This window comes from Chionomys nivalis, chromosome 17, assembly GCF_950005125.1.
Source record: "Chionomys nivalis chromosome 17, mChiNiv1.1, whole genome shotgun sequence".
In the NCBI taxonomy this organism is placed as follows: Eukaryota; Metazoa; Chordata; class Mammalia; order Rodentia; family Cricetidae; genus Chionomys; species Chionomys nivalis.
Genome location: NC_080102.1, coordinates 45,750,381 through 45,770,461, shown reverse-complemented (window position 1 = coordinate 45,770,461; position 20,081 = coordinate 45,750,381). Strand labels below are relative to the sequence as shown.

Genomic DNA, 20,081 nt, shown 5'->3' with positions numbered 1-20,081 from the left:
ATGGGTCAAGTCAAAGCCATGGGTCCCAGTGGAGCTCACTTGGTGTGAGGCTGCCCACTGAGGTCCCTAATGCACTGCTCTCTCTGGAGATTGGGCTGTGTGTGAACATGAGAAGCCTGCCTTGGTACGTCCAGGCCAACCCTAACACCTTCTTCCCACGTTGCTATGGCCTCTGCACTGAGAGCGAGAAGCAGGAATTCTTGGGTGAGTGACCAGTGCCGTTCTGAGGCACCATACCACACTTTCCGAGGGCCTGGACTCCAGTCTCTACTCTACTTCGTAAGGGCCAGGCCAGGCATAGGCAGTGTTGGCAGTGTGGGAGGAGTCACCTGGAGCTGACAGACCTTAAGTATTCAGGTCTTGGCTCTGAGGGGACACAGGAGGCCTTGGGCAACACTGGCTCAGCGGTTCACCGCCTACTTCCAATCTCTGTATGGACACCCTGCTGCTCAGAGCCTGGGTTTAACTCCAGCCTGGGTCTGCAGGATGCTCAGTTAAGCTGCCTGCTTATGTGCTGGGTGAGTTCAATTAAGACCCCCTCAGTAGAGGAGGGCTGTGTTCTAGATGGTCCAGAATGTCCAGAAAGACCCCTTAGATTCCTCCTCAAAGGGTTCTGGGAATATCCCTCGGGTCTCTGAGGGGTTGTGGGACAATGACAACAGAGGAGAAGGGGGGAGCGGTGGCTGGAAGGAAGAGCTGTCGGGACTGGGTGTGGACAGGTGGGTGAGCAGCTGGGGGGAGGTGCGGAAGCACCTGTTGAGGGTGGCAGGCAGACCCACGTGGCGTGCTCTGCTGCCTCTCCACTCTGGGTGGGCAGTGGGAGCGAGGCCTTGGTGTCCTTCCAGATGACTTTCGGCGCACAGTGGCTTCCAGCATCCTCAAGTGGGTAGTCAACCACCAGAATTACTGCAGCAAAATCAAGGCCAAGAGTAAGAAGGAGGAGGCCAAGAATGGTGATCCCAGTCCCAAGAAAGGTACACGCCCATGGGGCCGGGCTTCTGTGCCTTAGCGGGGTGCGGTGTCTGGTCAACAGCACAGGTCTTTAGCTGGCGAGGCAGAGTCTCTATGGCTGATGGACAGGTTGGACATTGCTGCTTTGGTGGTCACACGAGCATGGAGAAGAGACACCGGTGCTTCTGGTTCAGCTCTGATTCTCATGGCCACCCTGTTCTCGTTTTGACTGTATGCTGAGGCCTCAGTCATCCTATTTTCAAGCATATCAGCACCAGGCACCCTTATTTCATGATCATACTAGATCCTGTCCCCCGGGTGTGGTTCCTAACCAATGGTCAGTGCTGCGACCCTCCATATGGCCCCTGGAAGAGGACCTCAGTAGTGGCAGTTCTGTGTGAGGTGGACACACAAGCAGTGACCTGGCTTAAAGGTTTTTTGTAGTGTGTTTCAATCCAGTTTGTTTTTTAGAACAGATTCAGGCTAACAGCAAAATTGGCAGAAGGTACATTGGTTACCTATCCACCCTGGGTTCCTATGCACCCCACTGTCAATGTCCCCATGCCAGGGGTACATTTATTAAAACTGTTGGAAAGTAAACTTTGGCATGTTAAAACATTTAAAAATGTATTTAAAAAGTGATCTGTGAGTAAGGCAGCTTCAGGCTGTAGTGGAGGTTTTTGTCAAGACCTGTGACGAAGGGCCCCTGGCTGCTTATGCTTGGCTGAGGTAATTCCTGCAGCTCCTGACCCTTTCTCCTGCCTCTGTGGTTCTTCCTTTTTCAGGATGTCTACAATGGGGACCTGCAGTATGCAACCTGTTGACAATGATTTCATTCACTTAGCAGCAGGCTTTGAAGTTTTTCATGCTTGAAGCTTTATGATCAGGGCTGAGCAGTTCACTGTCCGTATGTGCTGGGTTATATATCCATTCGCCCACTAACAGACTCTTATCATGGATCAAACTGCTATAGACCTCTATGTACAAGTTGTTTATGGGAATTCTTTCACTGGTCTGCTAGCCAATTGAGAGGAGCATTTAAGCCTAAGAGGCGGGGTTTTCATTGGGGATGGATGTGACTGAGAAAAAAGGCAGAGCAGAGGAGGGTGTGGGCCTTTTCAAGCAAGGGACGAGTGACTATGGGTGTTAGTGGTGGCTTGTGATTTGGTTCCGGCCCCCCTTTTGTTCTTTAATATTTGTGCACAGATTTTGTTTGTTATTAAACAGTAAAGAAATTTTGCAACATCTGGAGCCCCCTGTTGGGCACCATGTGTAAGCAGAGTTTCCCTGTCCCAGCAGCCACTTCCAAATAACCACTCTGAGGCTTATACTAATTTTAAATGCTCAGCTCATAGCTCAGGCTTATTACTAACTAGCTTTTACATTTTAAGTTAACTCATATTCCTTATTTACGCTCTGCCACATGGTGGTACCTTTATTAATATGGCACATTCATCTCCTGCACCCTCTGTGCCTGCCACTGATTCCTTTGACTCCACCCTTCCTCATTCCATAATTCTCAGTTTAGCTTTCACACATAACTATATCCTGTTCAGCTATTGGTCATTCAGCTTGTTTATTAAACCAATCACAGCAACACATATTCACACAGTGTAAAAGAATATTCCACAACAGCATTCCTTCACCAGATGTGTGCAGATGTTACCTCCCAGTCTTTGGCTTGTTTCCTCATTCCATTGAAGATGACATTCATGCAGCAGATATTTTTAGTTTTTGAATTCTAGTGAAGTTAGCTTACCAGCGATTTATTTCTAGATAAAGCCTTCAGTGTTGTAGCTAAGCAGACAACAGAAAGCTCAAGATTCCCTTGAATTTCTTCTGTGTTTTTCATGTAGGAGTCTTGTAGCCGCTCATCTTCCGTATAGACTTATCCTTTTGGAATTAACTTTCTTGAAGTTTAGATCTGTATTGAGATTTGTTTTTGTTTTGTTATCTTTCTTAAAGATTTATTTTTATTATTTTTAATTTCGTGTGTGTGAGTGTGTGTGTGCGCGCGCGCGCACATGCACAGGTGGAGATTCCCACAGAAGCCAGAGCTGCTGCCCTGAGCTGGAGCTGGAGTTACAGGCAGCTGTAAGCCTCCCAACACAGGTGCTGGTAGCCAAATTCTGGTCCTCGTGAAGAGCAGAATAAGCCCTAAACCTCAGCCATTTTCCAGCACCACCATCACTGCGTTCACTTGCTGCCCCATCGGTGTCCAGCATCATGAAATGACATGGTGCGGGGAGGTATCTAAGAGATCTCCATCTGTATCTGAAGGCGGCAGGGTATGATAGTGCCTCACTGAGCCTGGCTTGAGGATAGAGCTCAAAGCCCACCCCCAGTAATACTCTTCCTCCAACAGTGCCACACCTTCTCCAACAAGGCCACACCTCCTAATAGTGCCATTCCCCAGAGCCTATGAGAGCCATTCACTTGCAAACCACCATGGGGCTCATTAGTATTTTCTCTTGTTTACCTGTTTTCACTTTCTTCCCTAATTTTTATCATTTACTTTTTTCTGTTTACTTTGAGTTTAATTTTCTTTTTCTCGCTTTCTGGCTAGACTTGTAATTTTATAAGCAGTCACTGATATAAATATTCTAAGCACTGCTCTGGGGTGTAAGTGGTGATTCCATTTTCACCTAATTGAAATAGTTTATATTTTCTTTTGTTTTTTTTCTTACTCTGTGTATTATTATTATTATTATTATTACTGTTACTGAGACAGACCATCACTGTGTAGCCCTGGCTATCCTGGATCTCATTGTGTAGACCATCTGTTTTTCTTGATTTCTACTTTTAACCTCATTGTAGTTTGAGAGGGGACATGTTATGATTTCTGTTCTCTTGACTATGTTGCTATGTGTTTTATGGCCAGGCTGAGACCTTTCTTTCTTTCTTTCTTTCTTTCTTTCTTTCTTTCTTTCTTTCTTTCTTTCCTTCCTTGTTTGTTTGTTTATTTTTTTGAGACAGTGTTTCACTGTAGCTTTGGAGCCTGTCCTGGAAGAGCATAGCTCTTGTAGACCAGGTTGGCCTCGAACTCACGGAGATCCTCCTGTCTCTGCCTCCGGAGTGCTAGGATTAAAGGCATGTGCCACCACTGCCCAGCTTAGGAGCATGAGTACGCTGTTGTTTGTGGATGCAGTAGCATGTAACATCCGTTACATCCAGCTGACAGATGGTGCTGTTGAGTTCTGCTGTCTTTGCCTATCTTCTTCCTGCTGCCTCTCTCCCTCACTCCCTTCCCAAGCTAGTCCTGAACTCATCTGGATCTGACCACTTGTTCCTTTTCTCTCTCTCTCTCTTTTTTTATGTTTGCTTTTCTCTGTAGTGCTGTGGATTAAACCCAGGGCCTCACACATACGGGGTAAATGTCTTGCCACTTACAGCCCAGCCCACATTAAATTTAGAGAGTCTTGGTTAGGCTGATCTTGAGCTCACTGTGTAACTAGCCAAGCCTTAACGTGTGGTCAGTGTTCCTCAACCTCTGGCGTAGCTGAGATGGCAGGCCTGAGTTATGGGCCCATCTGGACACAGGGGTATTGACGTCTCTTTCTATGATTGTGGGTATATTTCAATTGTCCTTTGAGCTCTGTCAGTATTTGCTGCACGGCAGGTCTGTTGTTAGGTACATGTATATTAATTATTGTTATGTCTTTCTGGAGAACTGACTCTTTTTCACTGTACAAAGCTCTTTTTACCCCTGATCGTTTCCCTTGCTCTGTAGTCTGCTTTGCCTGATAACACAGATTTTCGACTTTTCTTTTGATTGATGTTAGCGTGGTATATTTTCTCCTGTCTCTTTACTTTTAATCTAAGGTAGTTTTGTATTTAATGGAAGCTTCTTAGAGAAAATAGTTGTGCTTAATCTACTCTGGTCATCTTTTAACTGGTATGTATAGGCCATCAGTGTTGAAGGTGATTATTGATGTAGCTGGATTGACAGCTGCCATAGTTGGTACTGTTCTCTCTGCCTCTCTCTCTCTCTCTCTCTCTCTCTCTCTCTCTCTCTCTCTCTCTCTCTCTCTCTCTCTCTCTCCTCCTCTCCCCATTGTTTCCTCATCTCCTTTTCCCCATTTTATGGCATTGGCTTCAGAGTTCATCCCCACAGCCGGCTTTCCTGTTCTCATTCATCCCATGAAGGTTTGCATTCCAATTAGCCATGATTCTCCATCTCTCTCCCTGTTATATGATGTTTTACTCGTTTGACTTTTTTTGGTGAGAGGAGGCTGCCACCCAGCTCCCAAATAAATCATACAGAGGTTTATTCTTAGTTATAAATGTCAGCTTTCTTAACTTAGATTATCCCATCTACCTCTGGGTGTTTCCCATTCTCTTACTTCTGTAAATCTTACTTTCTGTGTAGCTGAATGACCCGCTCCTGATGTCCTCCTTCTCTGGCTCCTTCTCTTCCTCATTTCTCCTTCTAGTTATACACTCTGCCTGCCAGTCTCTCCTATCCTTGTCCCACCTTGTTACTGGCTGTTCAGCTCTTTATTAGGACCATCAGGGTTTTTTTTAGACAGGCAAAGAATCACAGCTTCACAGAGTTAAACAAATGCAGTATAAACATAAGTCACACATCTTAAAATAATATTCCCCAACATCTCTCTCTCTCTCTCTCTCTCTCTCTCTCTCTCTCTCTCTCTCTCTCATTTTTGGGACATTGGTTTTGTCTTTGACCTCTCTTCTTTGGAAGATCAAGAACTGTTCATTGTTTAGCTCAACTTTTTACTTAGAAGAATAGTGACGTTTACACCCCACACTCACTTTTAAATGGTTAGTTTATGTTCTGTGAATTTCACAGGCCCCTTGTACTCTCTGAAACTGCCACATAAGCTTCCTGCTCCGGCTTTGCAGCATGCTCAGCGAGCCTCCTGTGCCCATCACAACACTCCTCAGTGCCATGTCTCTACCAACACTGTGCCTGAAGCCCCCAGCCATTCCCTGCTATCTCCTTGGGTAACCTACAGCTACCAGGAAGTCCACTTTCAGTCTGTACTTCCTGAGATTCAACAGTGGTCCTGCCTGAATCATGGGGTTGAGAAGGGGTGAGACGCTGTGTAAGGCAGGGTCCAGGTGCCAGGACCCACCAACGCCCCCCGTGTATGTGGTACAGGAAACTCTGTGGCAGTAGGAATTAGCAATCATAGCAGCTCAAAGTGCTCATAGGTGTCAGCAGCACAGGTCTGGTCATGCTTTTTGTGACAATTCAAAAGTACAATCTCCTCCCTGTCATGCCCTCCAAGTCTAGTTTCAGAACGTGAGCTCCTGGTGGCAGCAGTGATGCTGAACCGTGAGGTTGACAAGACTGGTGAAGGGAAGGAGTCACACACACACACACACACACCCCAGGGGAGAGGTGGTAGGAACGGGAGGGCAGCTTCCGTGCCCTGGGTGGAGCTCACACTCAGTGCATGGGCTTGAATTCCAGATGCAGATATTAATGACCACAAGTCCCAAGGCCTCTCAGGACAGCTTGTGGACACAGCATGCAAGGTGTGCCAGGCCTACCTGGGACAGCTGGAGCACGAGGACATTGATGCAACAGAGACCAGCACGGAAGCCTTGACTGAGGAAGAATGGAACGACTTGACAAAGCAGTACTACTTATTGGTTCAGTAAGATGACACTGCCTTGACACCAGAGGTGTCGCCGTGCACACACTGGGATGCATGTCTGGGTGCTGGAGCACCTCTCTGGGTGTTGAGGGCACGTGCCTTGATGTCGGGATGTTTGTCACATGTCTGGGCATCTGTGTAGGTATCAGGGTGCTTATCTACCTCTGAGTAGATAAGTCCCTGTGTCTGAGGTTGGGATGCCTCTTGAGTCTTGGAATAGTCTGATGTTGGATACCACCTATGAGTGTCTTTTGGGGACAATGTCTCATTCTGTACCTTCCCAGCTCCTTGATCATGCTTGACCCCCCTTGGACCCACAATAGCCCCGGTAAGTTTGTACTGCTCAGGGCCTGGCAGGCTCTGATGAGTGTTGGCAGGCCAAGGTGCATCCCAAGCCTTCAGTCTGTCAGGATGCTGGTCATTCCTCACTGCCAAGGCCCTCATAATAATGCTACTTCCCTACCTTCCTCAGTCTCACACCCGTTGTGGTGACCACCAGGAACAAAACAGAGGTTGGAAGAAGCCCAGATACTCTACGGGGACAAAATCAGGGAGGCAATGCTTGTTTCAGGGGAACACGATAACCCCCACATACTGTCATGGGTGCTTTCACCCTTTGATCCTTCCTTCCATTTGGTTACTAAGCATTTTCCTTCTCTTCTTCCCTGTCCTCACCTCTCCCTTCCCCTCCTCTCCTCTGCTTTCCCCACTCTCTTCTGTGGGCTTATGCCTGTAATCCCAGCACTCGGGAGACTGAGGCAGGAAGGACTTGAAATCAGGGCCAGACTGGGCTATGCACTGAGTCTTGGGCCAGCATGGGGTATATATAGCAAGACTCTTGATTTTATAGGACAATCCTAAAAGTTACAATAAAGGTTTGTTTTTTGTTTCGTTTTTGTTTTGAGACAGGGTCTAGCCACTGCTCCCAAACCCTTCTTTATGTTTTATTACTCATCTTCAATTAGCGCTCTCTCTCTCTCTCGCTCTCTCTCTCTCTATATATATATGTATATATATATGTATGTATGTATGTATGTATGTATGTATGTATGTATACACACACACACACACACACACATATATATATATTTCCCAAACCAGTCATGACAGTGTGGTGTGACGTACTTCCTCTTCCTCCTATTCCAGACACTCTTGTCATTCCTTTCTATCTTTGTTTTATTTATTTTTTATTTATGTGTATGCATGTGTACCTAAATGAGTGTGCATTCAGATGCATCAGGTGCCCACAGAGTCCCTGGACCTGGAGTTACAGGTGACTGTGAGCCTGATGTGGGTGCTAGGAGCTAACTCTGGGTTCTCTGCAAGAACAGTAAATGCTCTTAACCTCTGAGCCAACTCTCATCCTCTATCTTCATTTAAAAAGCCTGTGACATGCTTGTTGTTGCTTTGAACAGTCACTTTCATTTTTTTGTATATCAGCCATTTTTTTGTTCATAAAAACATCTCTTAATATATTTTCTTGTAAAGGCAAGAGGTGGTAAACTTCCTCCATTTTTTTTAATCTCAAAAGATTAAAATTTTTCATTTTTGAGAGATTTTCTCCAGAATACAACTCTCAATTTGCAAAGATACGTTGATGTTCGGATGTTATTCTGTCTTCTAACTCATGCCATTTTGATCAGGAATTTCCTGCCGGTGGGAGGAAGTAGTATCTTTTTCTCCAGCTGCCTTAATTGTCTTTGGTTTTAGTAGTTTTCTTATTATGTTTGTAGGAGTGCTTTTCTTTGAAATTATCCTTGTTTGAGTTTGTGTGGCGTCTTTGAACCAGGAGTTCCCCTCAAATTCAGACTCGGGTCATTACTTCTACATCTGTTGCTTCTGCTTCCTTCTCTCTTCTCTTCCTGGGACTCCAAGTGTGTGTGTTATGCTATGTCCCATATGTTTCTTACCTGGAGTCCTCCTGATAGGCTTGTCTGTTACTGGCTATGTTCTGTGTACTGTTCGTCTATCTATCTAACACTAGTACACTGCTTTAAAACACATGTTCATGATCTAATCCATCAAAGGAGGAGCATGCTCTGTTTACTATCCCTCTCAGGAGTTGTCCTCATTCTCCCCTGCATGAGTTGTTCTAGACATAGTTCCTTCCTGATCAATTTGGCTGTATCTTTGCATTTATTATCCACTAATAATTAACAGAGGAACGTTGATAAAAATGCTGTGCATTGGTTTACGAACTGTGTTTCTCAAAAAGCATTGTAAAGAGGGTGAAAATAGAAGCTACAGACTAGAGACAGATCCACTGCCTGCACACCTGACGGGGGCTCAGATCCACTGCCTGCACACCTGACGGGGGCTCAGATCCACTGTCCGCACACCTGAAGGGGGCTCAGATCCACTGCCCGCACACACGACGGGGGTTCAGATCCACTGCCCGCACACCTGACAGGGGTTCAGATCCACTGCCCGCATACCTGACTGGGGCTCAGATCCACTGCCCGCACACCTGACGGGGGCTCAGATCCACTGTCTGTCCGCACACCTGACGGAGGTTCAGATCACTGTCCACACACCTGACGGGGGCTCAGATCCACTGCCCGCATACCTGACGGAGGTTCAGATCACTGTCCACACACCTGACGGGGGCTCAGATCCACTGCCCGCACACCTGACGGGAGCTCAGATCCACTGCCCGCACACCTGACGGGGGTTCAGATCACAGTCCACACACCTGACGGGGGCTCAGATCCACTGCCCGCATACCTGATGGAGGTTCAGATCACTGTCCACACACCTGACGGGGGCTCAGATCCACTGCCCGCACACCTGACGGGGGCTCAGATCCACTGCCCGTACACCTGACGGGGGCTCAGATCCACTGTCCTCACACCTGATGGGGGTTCAGATCCACTGCCCGCACACCTGACGGGGGCTCAGATCCACTGTGTGCACACCTGACAGGGGCTCAGATCCACTGTCCTCACACCTGACGGGGGTTCAGATCCACTGCCCTCACACCTGACGGGGGTTCAGATCCACTGCCCGCACACCTGACGGGGGCTCAGATCCACTGTCTGCACACCTGACGGGGGTTCAGATCCACTGTCCTCACACCTGACGGGGGCTCAGATCCACTGTCCTCACACCTGACGGGGGTTCAGATCCACTGTCTGCACACCTGACGGGGGTTCAGATCCACTGCCCTCACACCTGACGGGGGTTCAGATCACTGTCTGTCTGCACACCTGACGGGGACTCAGATCCACTGTCTGCACACCTGACGGGGACTCAGATCCACTGTCCTCACACCTGACGGGGGCTCAGATCACTGTCCGCACACCTGATGGGGATTCAGATCCACTGTCCACACACCTGACGGGGACTCAGATCCACTGTCCTCACACCTGACGGGGGCTCAGATCACTGTCCGCACACCTGACGGGGGTTCAGATCACTGTCTGTCTGCACACCTGACGGGGACTCAGATCCACTGTCTGCACACCTAACGGAGGCTCAGATCCACTGTCCTCACACCTGACATGGGTTCAGATCACTGTCCGCACACCTGACAGGGGTTCAGATCCACTGTCCGCACACCTGACAGAGGTTCAGATCCACTGTCCTCACACCAGACAGGGGTTCAGATCTACTGCCCGCACACCTGACAGGGGTTCAGATCTACTGCCCGCACACCTGACAGGGATTGAGATCCACTGTCCGCACACCTGACAGAGGTTCAGATCCACTGTCCTCACACCAGACAGGGGTTCAGATCTACTGCCCGCACACCTGACAGGGGCTCAGATCCACTGTCCTCACACCTGATGGACATTCAAATTCAGAAGCTACAGAGTGAACTACAGTCAGAGAAAAGAAGTTAACCAAATGAAATGCTCAGTTAGTAGAGTGCTTCTGTGTCATATGTGAAGCCCCGAGCTCCATCTCCAGCACCACATAAGCTGAATGCTCTGGCTAATGCCTATGACCCCAAGCACTCGGGGTAGTCAGGGGATCAGAAGTTCAAGGTCATTCTCAGGTTCACAGCAAGTCCATAGCTACTCTGGGCTATGTGAGACCCTGTCTCAAGAGAAGAAAAAAAATGGAGCAGACACTTGATGAAAGACAAACTCAGCTGTCTAATCAGACTAGATAAGTGCCCCGTATCAGAGCTTATCAGAACTACAGTGAACCATTGGAGGTAGCTCCTATCACCCCCGAAGGATCTTGAACTCAAAGCTAGCCTGTGCTATAAAATGAGACTGTCTCAAAAGCTGAAAAAAGAAAAAAGAAACAACAACAACAAAAAAAAAAAAAAAAAAACCACCCATGATGGATCCTATGCATACCAAGACACCAAGTGCTGGCCTAAGTCAACAGCTCTAGTGCAATGCTGGTGGAAAAGCAAGAACTGTGTGCCCTATGACCTAGCTCTTCCATCCCTGGAGAAATGGAAGCACCCAGCCTCGGAAAGATGCAGGGAGCCCAGACCTGACCGCCCCTAGCCGTGTCAGAGCAGGGACTGCAAATGGCACAGTCACGGACCCATCTCCCAGCTGTGAGGCTGTGTAGGTCCCCGTGTTCCTGACCACGAGTGTGACGTTCTAGAGAGGCAGAGCCTGTCCCTGTGGTAGAAAGTGACAGTGATAACGAGCTCCTGTCGACTGGGACGTAAACCTGGAGAACTTTCTGAGCAGCCCATGCTGTGTGTCCTTTGGGCTGGTGATAAAGACACAAGAGTACACCCGAGCAAAAAACAGCAAACTTGCTTTCTCTGTTAGGACTTTCTATTCTCAGCCACGTTTTTCTTAAACCTTTACGAAGGAGAACCCCAGGCTTCACCACTGGGTGGCAGCATTGGGTTCCAATGCGGTGTGAAGTGACCCTGTCCGGAGAGCAGGTTCTCTGCCGCTTTGCTGTGACTCTCTACCCTTAGATGCCTCACAGCCAGCCGAGAGCCTGGGGGTGCGGGGTGGGGATGGGGGTTCATCCTTGTTGAGACTGGCAGCTTCCCACATGGGTGTTTGTGTGTGAGGACCCAGAAAGCCAAGAGGCTACGCTTCCTGGGACCTGCAGGGACCCTGTCTGTTCTTTGGCGAGCGAGGAGATGTCCAGAATCTGAACGTTTAATGAAACAGACCAGGTTCCTGCTCTGTTTCCAGCTGTCTCCTAACTTTTCACACTTTCCATCCTCTTGTTATGTGTCAGAGGCATAATGGCATGGTGACACACAAGTCCAGTGCTGGCTCACCTTCAGGGGTGACTTCCAGAGCCCAGGCTCCAGTGTCCTGCAGAGATCATAGGTGGTTCCTTCCCACTGGATGGCAAGACGCTTGTCTTCCTGAGCCACAGTGGTGAAAGCGTCCATGCTGTCCGGCTCTTACCGATATTGTTTTAGTCATTGCACTAGCTGGACCAGACAGTGTGATGAGGACCCTGGGGGTTGTCTGTACCTGTTTGCGTTGTACTGATTCTGGCAGAGCTGTCCTATCACTGTGGAGTTGATCAGCGTGTAACATCTGTGGAGGAAACCCACATCCACTTGGTAACTGGCCAGTAAGGGAAAGATCACTTGTACGCCAACCTGTTTCCTGCTCCCAGGGGGTGGAAACTGGCAATAGTTAGAACTCTAACCTGCATGGCAGGGATCGCCATCACGCACATTTTCCTAAATGCTGCCCTCCTTTCCCAGCAGGTGGACAGAACACACATGTCTCCTGTCCCCAAGTCCTTGCTCCCACCTCTGGGGCTGGAGCCAGAATTGTGTGCAGGGAGCCTGCACTGAACAATCCCCATTGTACTGCGTCTGCCCACATAAGGAGACTCCCACCAAACCCGAGAGGGGCTGTGGGTGTTGTCGTGGATGTCTCTCTCCCAGCTGCCCGTAGTGTACCCTCAAATTCTGAAAACTGCTCAGAACATCTCTCCTGATCCCTGTCCTTAGACCCTGAGATTATGGCGGCTTTCTAAGTTAGGCCTTTCCCTACAAGTCTGAAGTCACCAACAAGGACCTGGGGTCAGGTTGATAGTCCAGGTCACAGGACAATATCCTGGCTGCTACTGTGGGGCAGGTAAGTCTGCATTGCAGTTTGGCTTCCTCTATAAGGATCTTTCTGGAAACAGCAGTGCAGGCAGTATCTTGGCACAGGGACCCATCCATCTCTGGTTTCCCATTGGTACAGATTTGGTGTTCTTGTCTGTATAGGCAATCCAGATCTATGTATCAGGGTCTCTGTCTCTCTCTGTCTCTGTCTCTGTCTCTCTCTCTCATTCCTTCCTTTTTTGAGACAGGGACTCTATTATGTAACCTTGGTTGCCCTTGAACTTGCTATATAAACCATGAAGGCCTAGAACTCACAAAGATCTTCCTGCCTCTGCCTAAGTACTGGGGTTTGAGGCATGCACCACCATGCCTAGTTAGGGTCCTTACTTCTTGATACACCCTGTCCAGGTACAGCCTCTAAGGTCTACCCCAGGTCTCCTCAGTGGTTAGACATCCTCCTGCCCCTAACCCTTTCTTGCCAGACAGCCATTCACCTGTCCTAGAGCAGAGGCACCCACCAATCACTGGGGGCTGAACGCTGCCTCTCAGCCCCTCATGCCCTTTCTGGATCTTGCTTTTTAGTGGCAATGCTTTCATCCTTGATTCGAGAAGTTACTTTTCACAGTGCCAGACTCTGTTGAGTAAGATCAGTTCTGTGAACCCTCAGACAGAGATCGACGGGATTCGGAACATCTGGATCATAAAGCCCGCAGCAAAGTCCCGAGGTCGAGGTGAGTTCATTGGGCAGATGCTCTGTGATGGAGAAAGGGTTCAAGCAGTACTGCCGAGGCCGGACAGGGGTGCCCAAGCTGCACTGGAGGAGGAGGTGTCCGTCAGTGCTGCTCTGGAGTCTGCTGATTTAGCTCAGATTTCCTCATTTGTGTCCATCCACTAAACAACCACAGAGTGTTATTTTGGGATGTTTTGTTCTGTGTGTGTGTTACCTTGGTCTTAGCAATTGGCTTATTCTGGCCTCTAAGAAGGGTGGAGGACCTTCATCTCAAGCATTGTATTTCCCATCTCATGGATCCACTGTAAACCTAGGACCATCAGAGGCAAATTCTGAACTCCTCATAAAATTCACCTGTGGGTTATTCACCCCTTCACACTTTCTGCCTCATCTGCCCAAATTGCAGTCAGCATTACATTCCCTTCTTTCTTAATGCTGTGTGTGTGCATGCGTGTGCATGTTCATGTGTGCACGTGTGTGATGGTGTGTGCATGTTCGTGTGTGCATGTGTGTGATGGTGTGTGCATGTGCACTGTGCACATGTGTGTGCATGTGTGCATGGTGTGATGGTGTGTGCATGTGCATGTGTACACGTGTGTGCATGCATGTGCATGTGTACACGTGTGTGATGGTGTGTGCATGTTCATGTGTGCACTGTGATGGTGTGTGCATGTTCATGCGTGCACGTGTGTGATGGTGTGTGCATGTGTGCACTGTGTGATGGTGTGTGCATGTTCATGTGTACACGTGTGTGATGGTGTGTGCATGTTCATGTGCAGGTGTGTAATTTCCTAATCTTTTGTTTCCAAAGTCAACGGTTTTAGTTTTCCTATGTGTTATTAATCACATATAAGCCTAAAGGTCTTCTGTCCTTAATTCTCTTTTCTGGGTGTATGTGGTCCATTCCCTTCTGGTGTATTACAGACACGGTCAGATCTTCCTCCATTCTCTTGGGTGTATATGGTCCATTCCCTTCTGGCGTCCTGCAGACAGTCAGGTCTTTCTCCATTCTCCTGTGATGTGACCTTGATTGGCAGCAGCATGTGCTGTGTCCCTTCTTGGGCTTTGTGCTAATCCTCCTTCCCTTCCTAAAAAATCTCTGTCTCCTCTCACCCGTCGGGCCACACCTTCTTCCCACCGAAGATGCCATCCCCAGAGATCCTTTGTGGGCTGTTCAGATACACTCTTCTCAATCAATGCCCTTCTCTCTGCTGGTCACTGCATATGCTCTTGCCAACCGCTGGTGGCCATTGGTTATCGGTCCAAAGTGACCTCAGCTGTTTGTTTCATTTTAGGCAAGATCTCAACTTGCTGTGGCCAAATAAATGGAAGCCATGTGCTTTGTGAGAACTTAACCTGTGCTGGAAGACCCTCTGCCTTTTATCAACAGAACCGATGACCAGATGGTGCTGTGTAACTGGCCCCCAACTTTCTACAGAAACTTGTGTCCCTTGACCTGGTCACAGGTGCTCTGCCCATCTTGTGGCCTTGTTCCCATCCTACATTGTCATGGCAGAGAAAAGAGAGCTGCGGGGTCTGTTACCCTACACCGCTCACAGTGACACACATCACTCCTTCCTGTATGTGCCACAAGTCATGTGACCTACTTTAGGGCCCAAGGCGGGGAAATTGTCCTCTGAGTAAAGAAAGCCAGCGGGGAGAAATTAAATGCCTCCTACCTGTGCCCAGCTTATCTCATTTGGCAGCTCACTCCTTTAGCACTAACCCTCCCTGGTCTCCAGAGGCCCTGCTCTGAGGACACACCAGACCCTAAAGCATGCTCTTGCGTGGCTTTCTGCACTGTTTTTCCTTTGATCTCTGAATGCCCTCTGGAGTGTGGGGTTGACCCCATTGCAGTAGGTGGGGGGCTGAACAAGTGGCTGGCAGCAACTGTAGCAGCTTTGTCCACTGAATGCACACCCATCCATCCCTGCAAAGCCAGGGTGGATATTGAGGCTTATTATAACTACGGGGGTGGGAGGCTGTGCTTCACTGGGCCAAGGTGTGACCTTTGTTCTTGGAGATATCGTGTGCATGGACCGTGTGGAGAACATCTTGGAGCTGGTGGCCACCGACAGCCAGACCACAAAGGACAACAAATGGGTGGTTCAGAAGTACATCGAGACTCCGATGCTCATCTATGACACCAAGTTTGACATTAGACAGTGGTTCCTCGTCACAGATTGGAATCCCCTAACCATCTGGTTCTACAAGGAGAGCTACCTCCGTTTCTCCACACAGCGCTTCTCCCTGGACAAGCTGGACAGGTCAGCAGGGGGAGCTCCGCATTCCTCTACGTACCTAGCAGGAGACCCTTGGGTATGTGTAGATGAGGGACCCTGGATGTTTGCCACTCTGGGCCCCCGAGGTTGCTCATCACTGCCAAAGCATCAGGGCATTTAGGGCTGCCAGGTTCAAATACTCAGGGGTGCCTGTGATGGACAAACCACATTCCAGTTAATAGTGAGAACCTGCCTGAATCCTCAGGGATGACCCAGGACTTTCAGTGGTTTAGTGACTGTCACTTGGCAAGCAGTGTTGGGGGCCTGGATGCCCTAGGGGACTTTGAGAGGGAGAGTCAGTGGGAGGCTGGGGGTTGCCCAATAGAAACTTTGCCGAGTAAACTCTTCCTCCAGCGCCCTTGGAATCACACCTGTTAGGCCACAGTTGGGATGGAGCTGGGCATAGCTGAAGGCAACCACCCCATCTGTGTGTTGCCTCTGGACAAGAGCCTATAGCAGAGCCTAGAAACTCACTGAAAATGAAGTCTGGGAGTTGCATGCACCCTCTTTGCATGGGCTCAGCTGAGCCATCAACTCTGTGCTTGGCAATATCATGCACCCTTCTTCAGCTCAGGCTGATGCAAGATTCCCAGAGATGGTGTCTGAATGGGGGATAGCCCAGCTATACAAACAGAAGCTGAATAAGTAGATGGTGGGTGGGCTGTATCTTTTAAATGTTCACCTTTCTTGCATGTGGCTGTGAGGCAGGCCTCACTCTATAACTGGATAGAAATTCCCAGGGTGACATGTCTGCCCCATACCTGCAGTTCAAATGAAAATACCCTTAGCTCCAAACAGTATCTTCCAGTCTTCTAAAAGGTGCTGCTTGCTTTATGTCTTCAGAGAGCAAGACTGGAGTATAAACTAACTCACTGGGGACTTTAGGTAGGGACTCACATGCTCCTACTGATGTATACGTGGGGAAACTGAGGCCTGGGCAGGTTACTTTTCCTCGTGGTTGGCTGGCTCTGCATTGGCGGGCTTCTACTATGTCTTGTTACAGTCTGTGCTGCTCCCTCAGGCTGGCTGAGGGGGTCCATGGCTGCCGCTGGGGTAGCAGAACTAGCAGTCCAACCCCTACCCCAAGTCTTCTGCAACAGCCATACACCAGGGAAGGTGACTTCAGGGCAAGTTGGGCAGACAGCGCTGGCCCTGTAGAATGGTTGTTGGCATACTGCAATCTCACAAGCTGGGCAAACAGCGCTGGTTCCATAGAACGGTTGTTGGCATACTCCAGTCTCACAAGCACCTTTCCCACAGTGCCATCCACCTGTGTAACAACTCCATTCAGAGGCGTCTCAAGAATGACAAGGAGCGCAGCCCGCTGCTACCTGGCCATAACATGTGGACCAGCACCCGCTTCCAGGAGTACCTGCAGAAGAAGGGCCGAGGGGGAACCTGGGGCAGCATCATCTACCCATCTATGAAGAAAGCAGTCACCAATGCCATGCGGGTGGCCCAGGACCACGTAGAAGCCCGTAAGAACAGCTTCGAGCTCTATGGAGCCGACTTCATCCTGGGGCGAGATTTCAAGCCCTGGCTCATCGAGATCAACTCCAGCCCCACCATGCACCCCTCCACTCCCGTCACAGCCCAGCTCTGCGCCCAGGTGCAGGAAGACACCATCAAGGTTGTGGTGGACCGCAAACTGGACCGAAACTGTGACATTGGCAACTTTGAGCTTCTGTGGAGGCAGGTAAGGATAGGAGCTACCCTGCCTTGGCTGAGAGTTTATGTCCACAAGGTGGGTGGGCCTGGGCTTCTGTGTGTCACCCACCTCATTCCCAGTCAGTCGGGGATGCAAATCCTGTTTTTTGGGGTCCTGACCGCATGCAGGGTTGTCAGGAGCCTGGGTCTGCCTGATCTGCTCCAAGCTCAGCCTCCTGTGTGCATCAAGCCAAACGTTTGTTATAGATGCGGCATCTAGACAGCCCTGTCACTTAGGCCCTGTGCCCTTCACAATCTAGTCTTCCCACCTGTCATTTCTCCATGTTTCAACTATATGGGTAATGGGAGAGGTCCTTGCCTGGATAGCTAGGGAGGCTCCACAGCCCCTTCTAGACAGTTTCTCTCCAGAGCCCCTTATCCTCTTTCTGAAATCTCTCTAGTGGCCTCCCCTCAGGGATGATCTAGCAGGTTGCGCATCAGTGCTGAGGCTTTTGCCCCTGGACTCCTGAGGGTTGAGCCCCAGGACCTGGAGGAAAGGAAGCTGGGCTCTGCCTGAAAGAAGAGCCCAGTGAGTACCGGAGCCTTGAAGAAGCACAGGCAAAGCTTCGGAGGCATGGCGGGTGGCTTGGCGTGGGGCCAGCCAGGTGACTCTCTGAGTCAGGGATCCTGACAGCCTCCACCTCTTCTCACAGCCTGCCGTGGAGCTGCCGCCATTCAATGGCTCTGACCTCTGTGTGGAAGGGATCAGTATGAAGAAAGCCAAGAAGCCAATGCCTCCCATTACCAACCTCAGCTTCTCGGAATCGCTCTCAGATACTCCACTCAAAGTGCGGAGCCCCCGGGCCCTACCGGATCCAGCTACTGGGCCCTCCCGAATGGCCCTGCGGCAGGACTGGAAACGGGAAGAGGCGAAGGTACTTTCGGCTACCTGGTCTGTACCAGTAACAGCTGCTGGAGTTCGAGCAAAGCCTGCGTATGCCTTCCCGGTTAGTAACTACCAACATGGAGACAGTAAGACCCCCAAAAGCACTTTTACCAGAACTCAGTCCACCAAACACTCGGATCCAAATTTAACAAGCATACAGCACCTTTCCCTGGTGGTGCAGAATACAAAACCCGTGGAGAGGCCCCAGTCTCCACCACCCAGAGCCTCGGGTAACCATGGGGAGCTTGTGCCTTTTTGTCCCATCATATTTGAGGAGTTCTGGCTCCATCCCAATCCTCGAAGAAGACCTTCGAGCTGCAGTCTCCAGAGCAGGACACAGGGCTGGATCAAGGGTACGCCCTGAGACCATCTTCAGTCTGAACTCACAAGCAAGGGGTGGGGGGTGGGACACACGGGCAATGACCTGTTCAGGCACTAGGGTTTCTGGGTGAGGTGAACATCATAGTGGGGTCCTGTTGCAACAGTCCCAGTGGGATCCCCTCAGTAGTACTTGCTTCCTCTTAGGGAGAGCAGGGATCTGGGGGTAGATTATAGTGTTCAAACAGCATCACATGGCAAAGTGGAGGGATTGCTGGGCTATTGCTCACAATGTCGTAAAGATTCTGATGGATGGAGCCGACACATTTGTGATACGGGCTGTGTCTACACTCAGGGCGTCACATGCCACCTGTTACCTGGCATCGGCTCAGAGAGTGTCGGGCCAGGCCCCCACCTTTTTCTGTTAAAGTATACTCGTGCCCCATGGTGTCTCCCTCGATCTAGTGAGTCTGTCTCTTCTACTGCCCCCAGGTACTTGGTCCTATCTATAGCTCTCCTTGCCTGCTTACTCTCTGTGTCCCTGGGCGGGAGGTTTGGAGCACAGGCTCTCACTGCCACCTCTACAACTGTACCCTAATGGCCAAGGATGGTAAATGTGGCGTGTGGCAGCTGCTTGGCACGTGCTGGACACAGGTGTGTGTTGCCTGTAGAGGCTCTGGGCGGGAAGAACATCCACACCAGCTCCCATACCTATGCCTGGCTACCCTGTGTGGGCAACTCTGAAACGTGTCTCTAGGAACCATGGGGCTGCACACCTAGAGGCCTCTTTCTGTGGGGAAATGTCAACAGAAACAATAGCTCTGACAAGGTGTAGAGTGTCTCCGACAGTGAACCACACACTGGGAGCTAAACGGGGAAGTTTATCTCCAACAGCCTGGTCAGCGAGACCATACTTCTGAGGTGTCTAGGGGAGGTCTCCCCTCCTACAGTTCCTAGTGTCCACCAGTGATCTCTGGTGACCACATCACTCCCGTGTCAGTCTTCACACAGGCATTTGTCTTCCGTGGGTCTGCCTAGAATTCCCTCTGATAAGGACAGCAATCCTTGGGTTCAACTCCTACCCACACTTTAGTATGACCTCATTCAGAGATGACATTAGCAGAGAGTCTAGTCCCAGACAAGAAAGGATCCAGGTGGACATAAATCTGGAGGATGCTTCACCCCACTTCACCCCATTGCAGGTGTAGACTGTGCTGATTCCCACTCTGGCCGACATCCCCAAACAGCTGTTGTTCTAGGCACCCTTTGCCCCTGCTGCTCTTGCCTCTTGTCAAGCCTTAGTAGGCTTCTTGCATGATCCCACTTGAGAGTGAAATCGAAATTAGCTGCTGTCACATATTTCGCAACCCCTTTAGTTTTCTTTTCTGGAAAGTTCTGGCTCGCATCTTTGGTCCCCTGTCTGAAAAATCATGGTTCCCATTTTCTCTTACTTGTCATAGTTTCTGTTAGAGACTCCCCTTTTATTCTTTTTTTTTTGTCGCAAATATTGCTTCCTACCCTATAACCTGTCTTTTCCCTCCTTTGTGGTATTTTTATTTTTTATGTAAAACCATGTTAACTA

The 20,081-nt window shown here is 49.6% G+C and overlaps 1 protein-coding gene across 1 annotated transcript in view; it reads left to right on the top strand.

Annotated features, from left to right (window-relative positions):
* The window catches only part of Ttll8 (tubulin tyrosine ligase like 8), a 40,618-nt gene extending 22,073 nt beyond the window's left edge, over window positions 1-18,545 (top strand). Inside the window, exons 6-12 of the mRNA XM_057792213.1 lie at window positions 90-204; window positions 846-974; window positions 6,389-6,575; window positions 13,159-13,307; window positions 15,330-15,573; window positions 16,849-17,284; window positions 17,949-18,545. Of these exons, the coding sequence (XP_057648196.1) occupies window positions 90-204; window positions 846-974; window positions 6,389-6,575; window positions 13,159-13,307; window positions 15,330-15,573; window positions 16,849-17,284; window positions 17,949-18,545 (1,857 nt within the window). The remainder of the gene's footprint in view (window positions 1-89; window positions 205-845; window positions 975-6,388; window positions 6,576-13,158; window positions 13,308-15,329; window positions 15,574-16,848; window positions 17,285-17,948) is intronic.
* The last annotated feature ends 1,536 nt before the right edge of the window (window positions 18,546-20,081 follow it).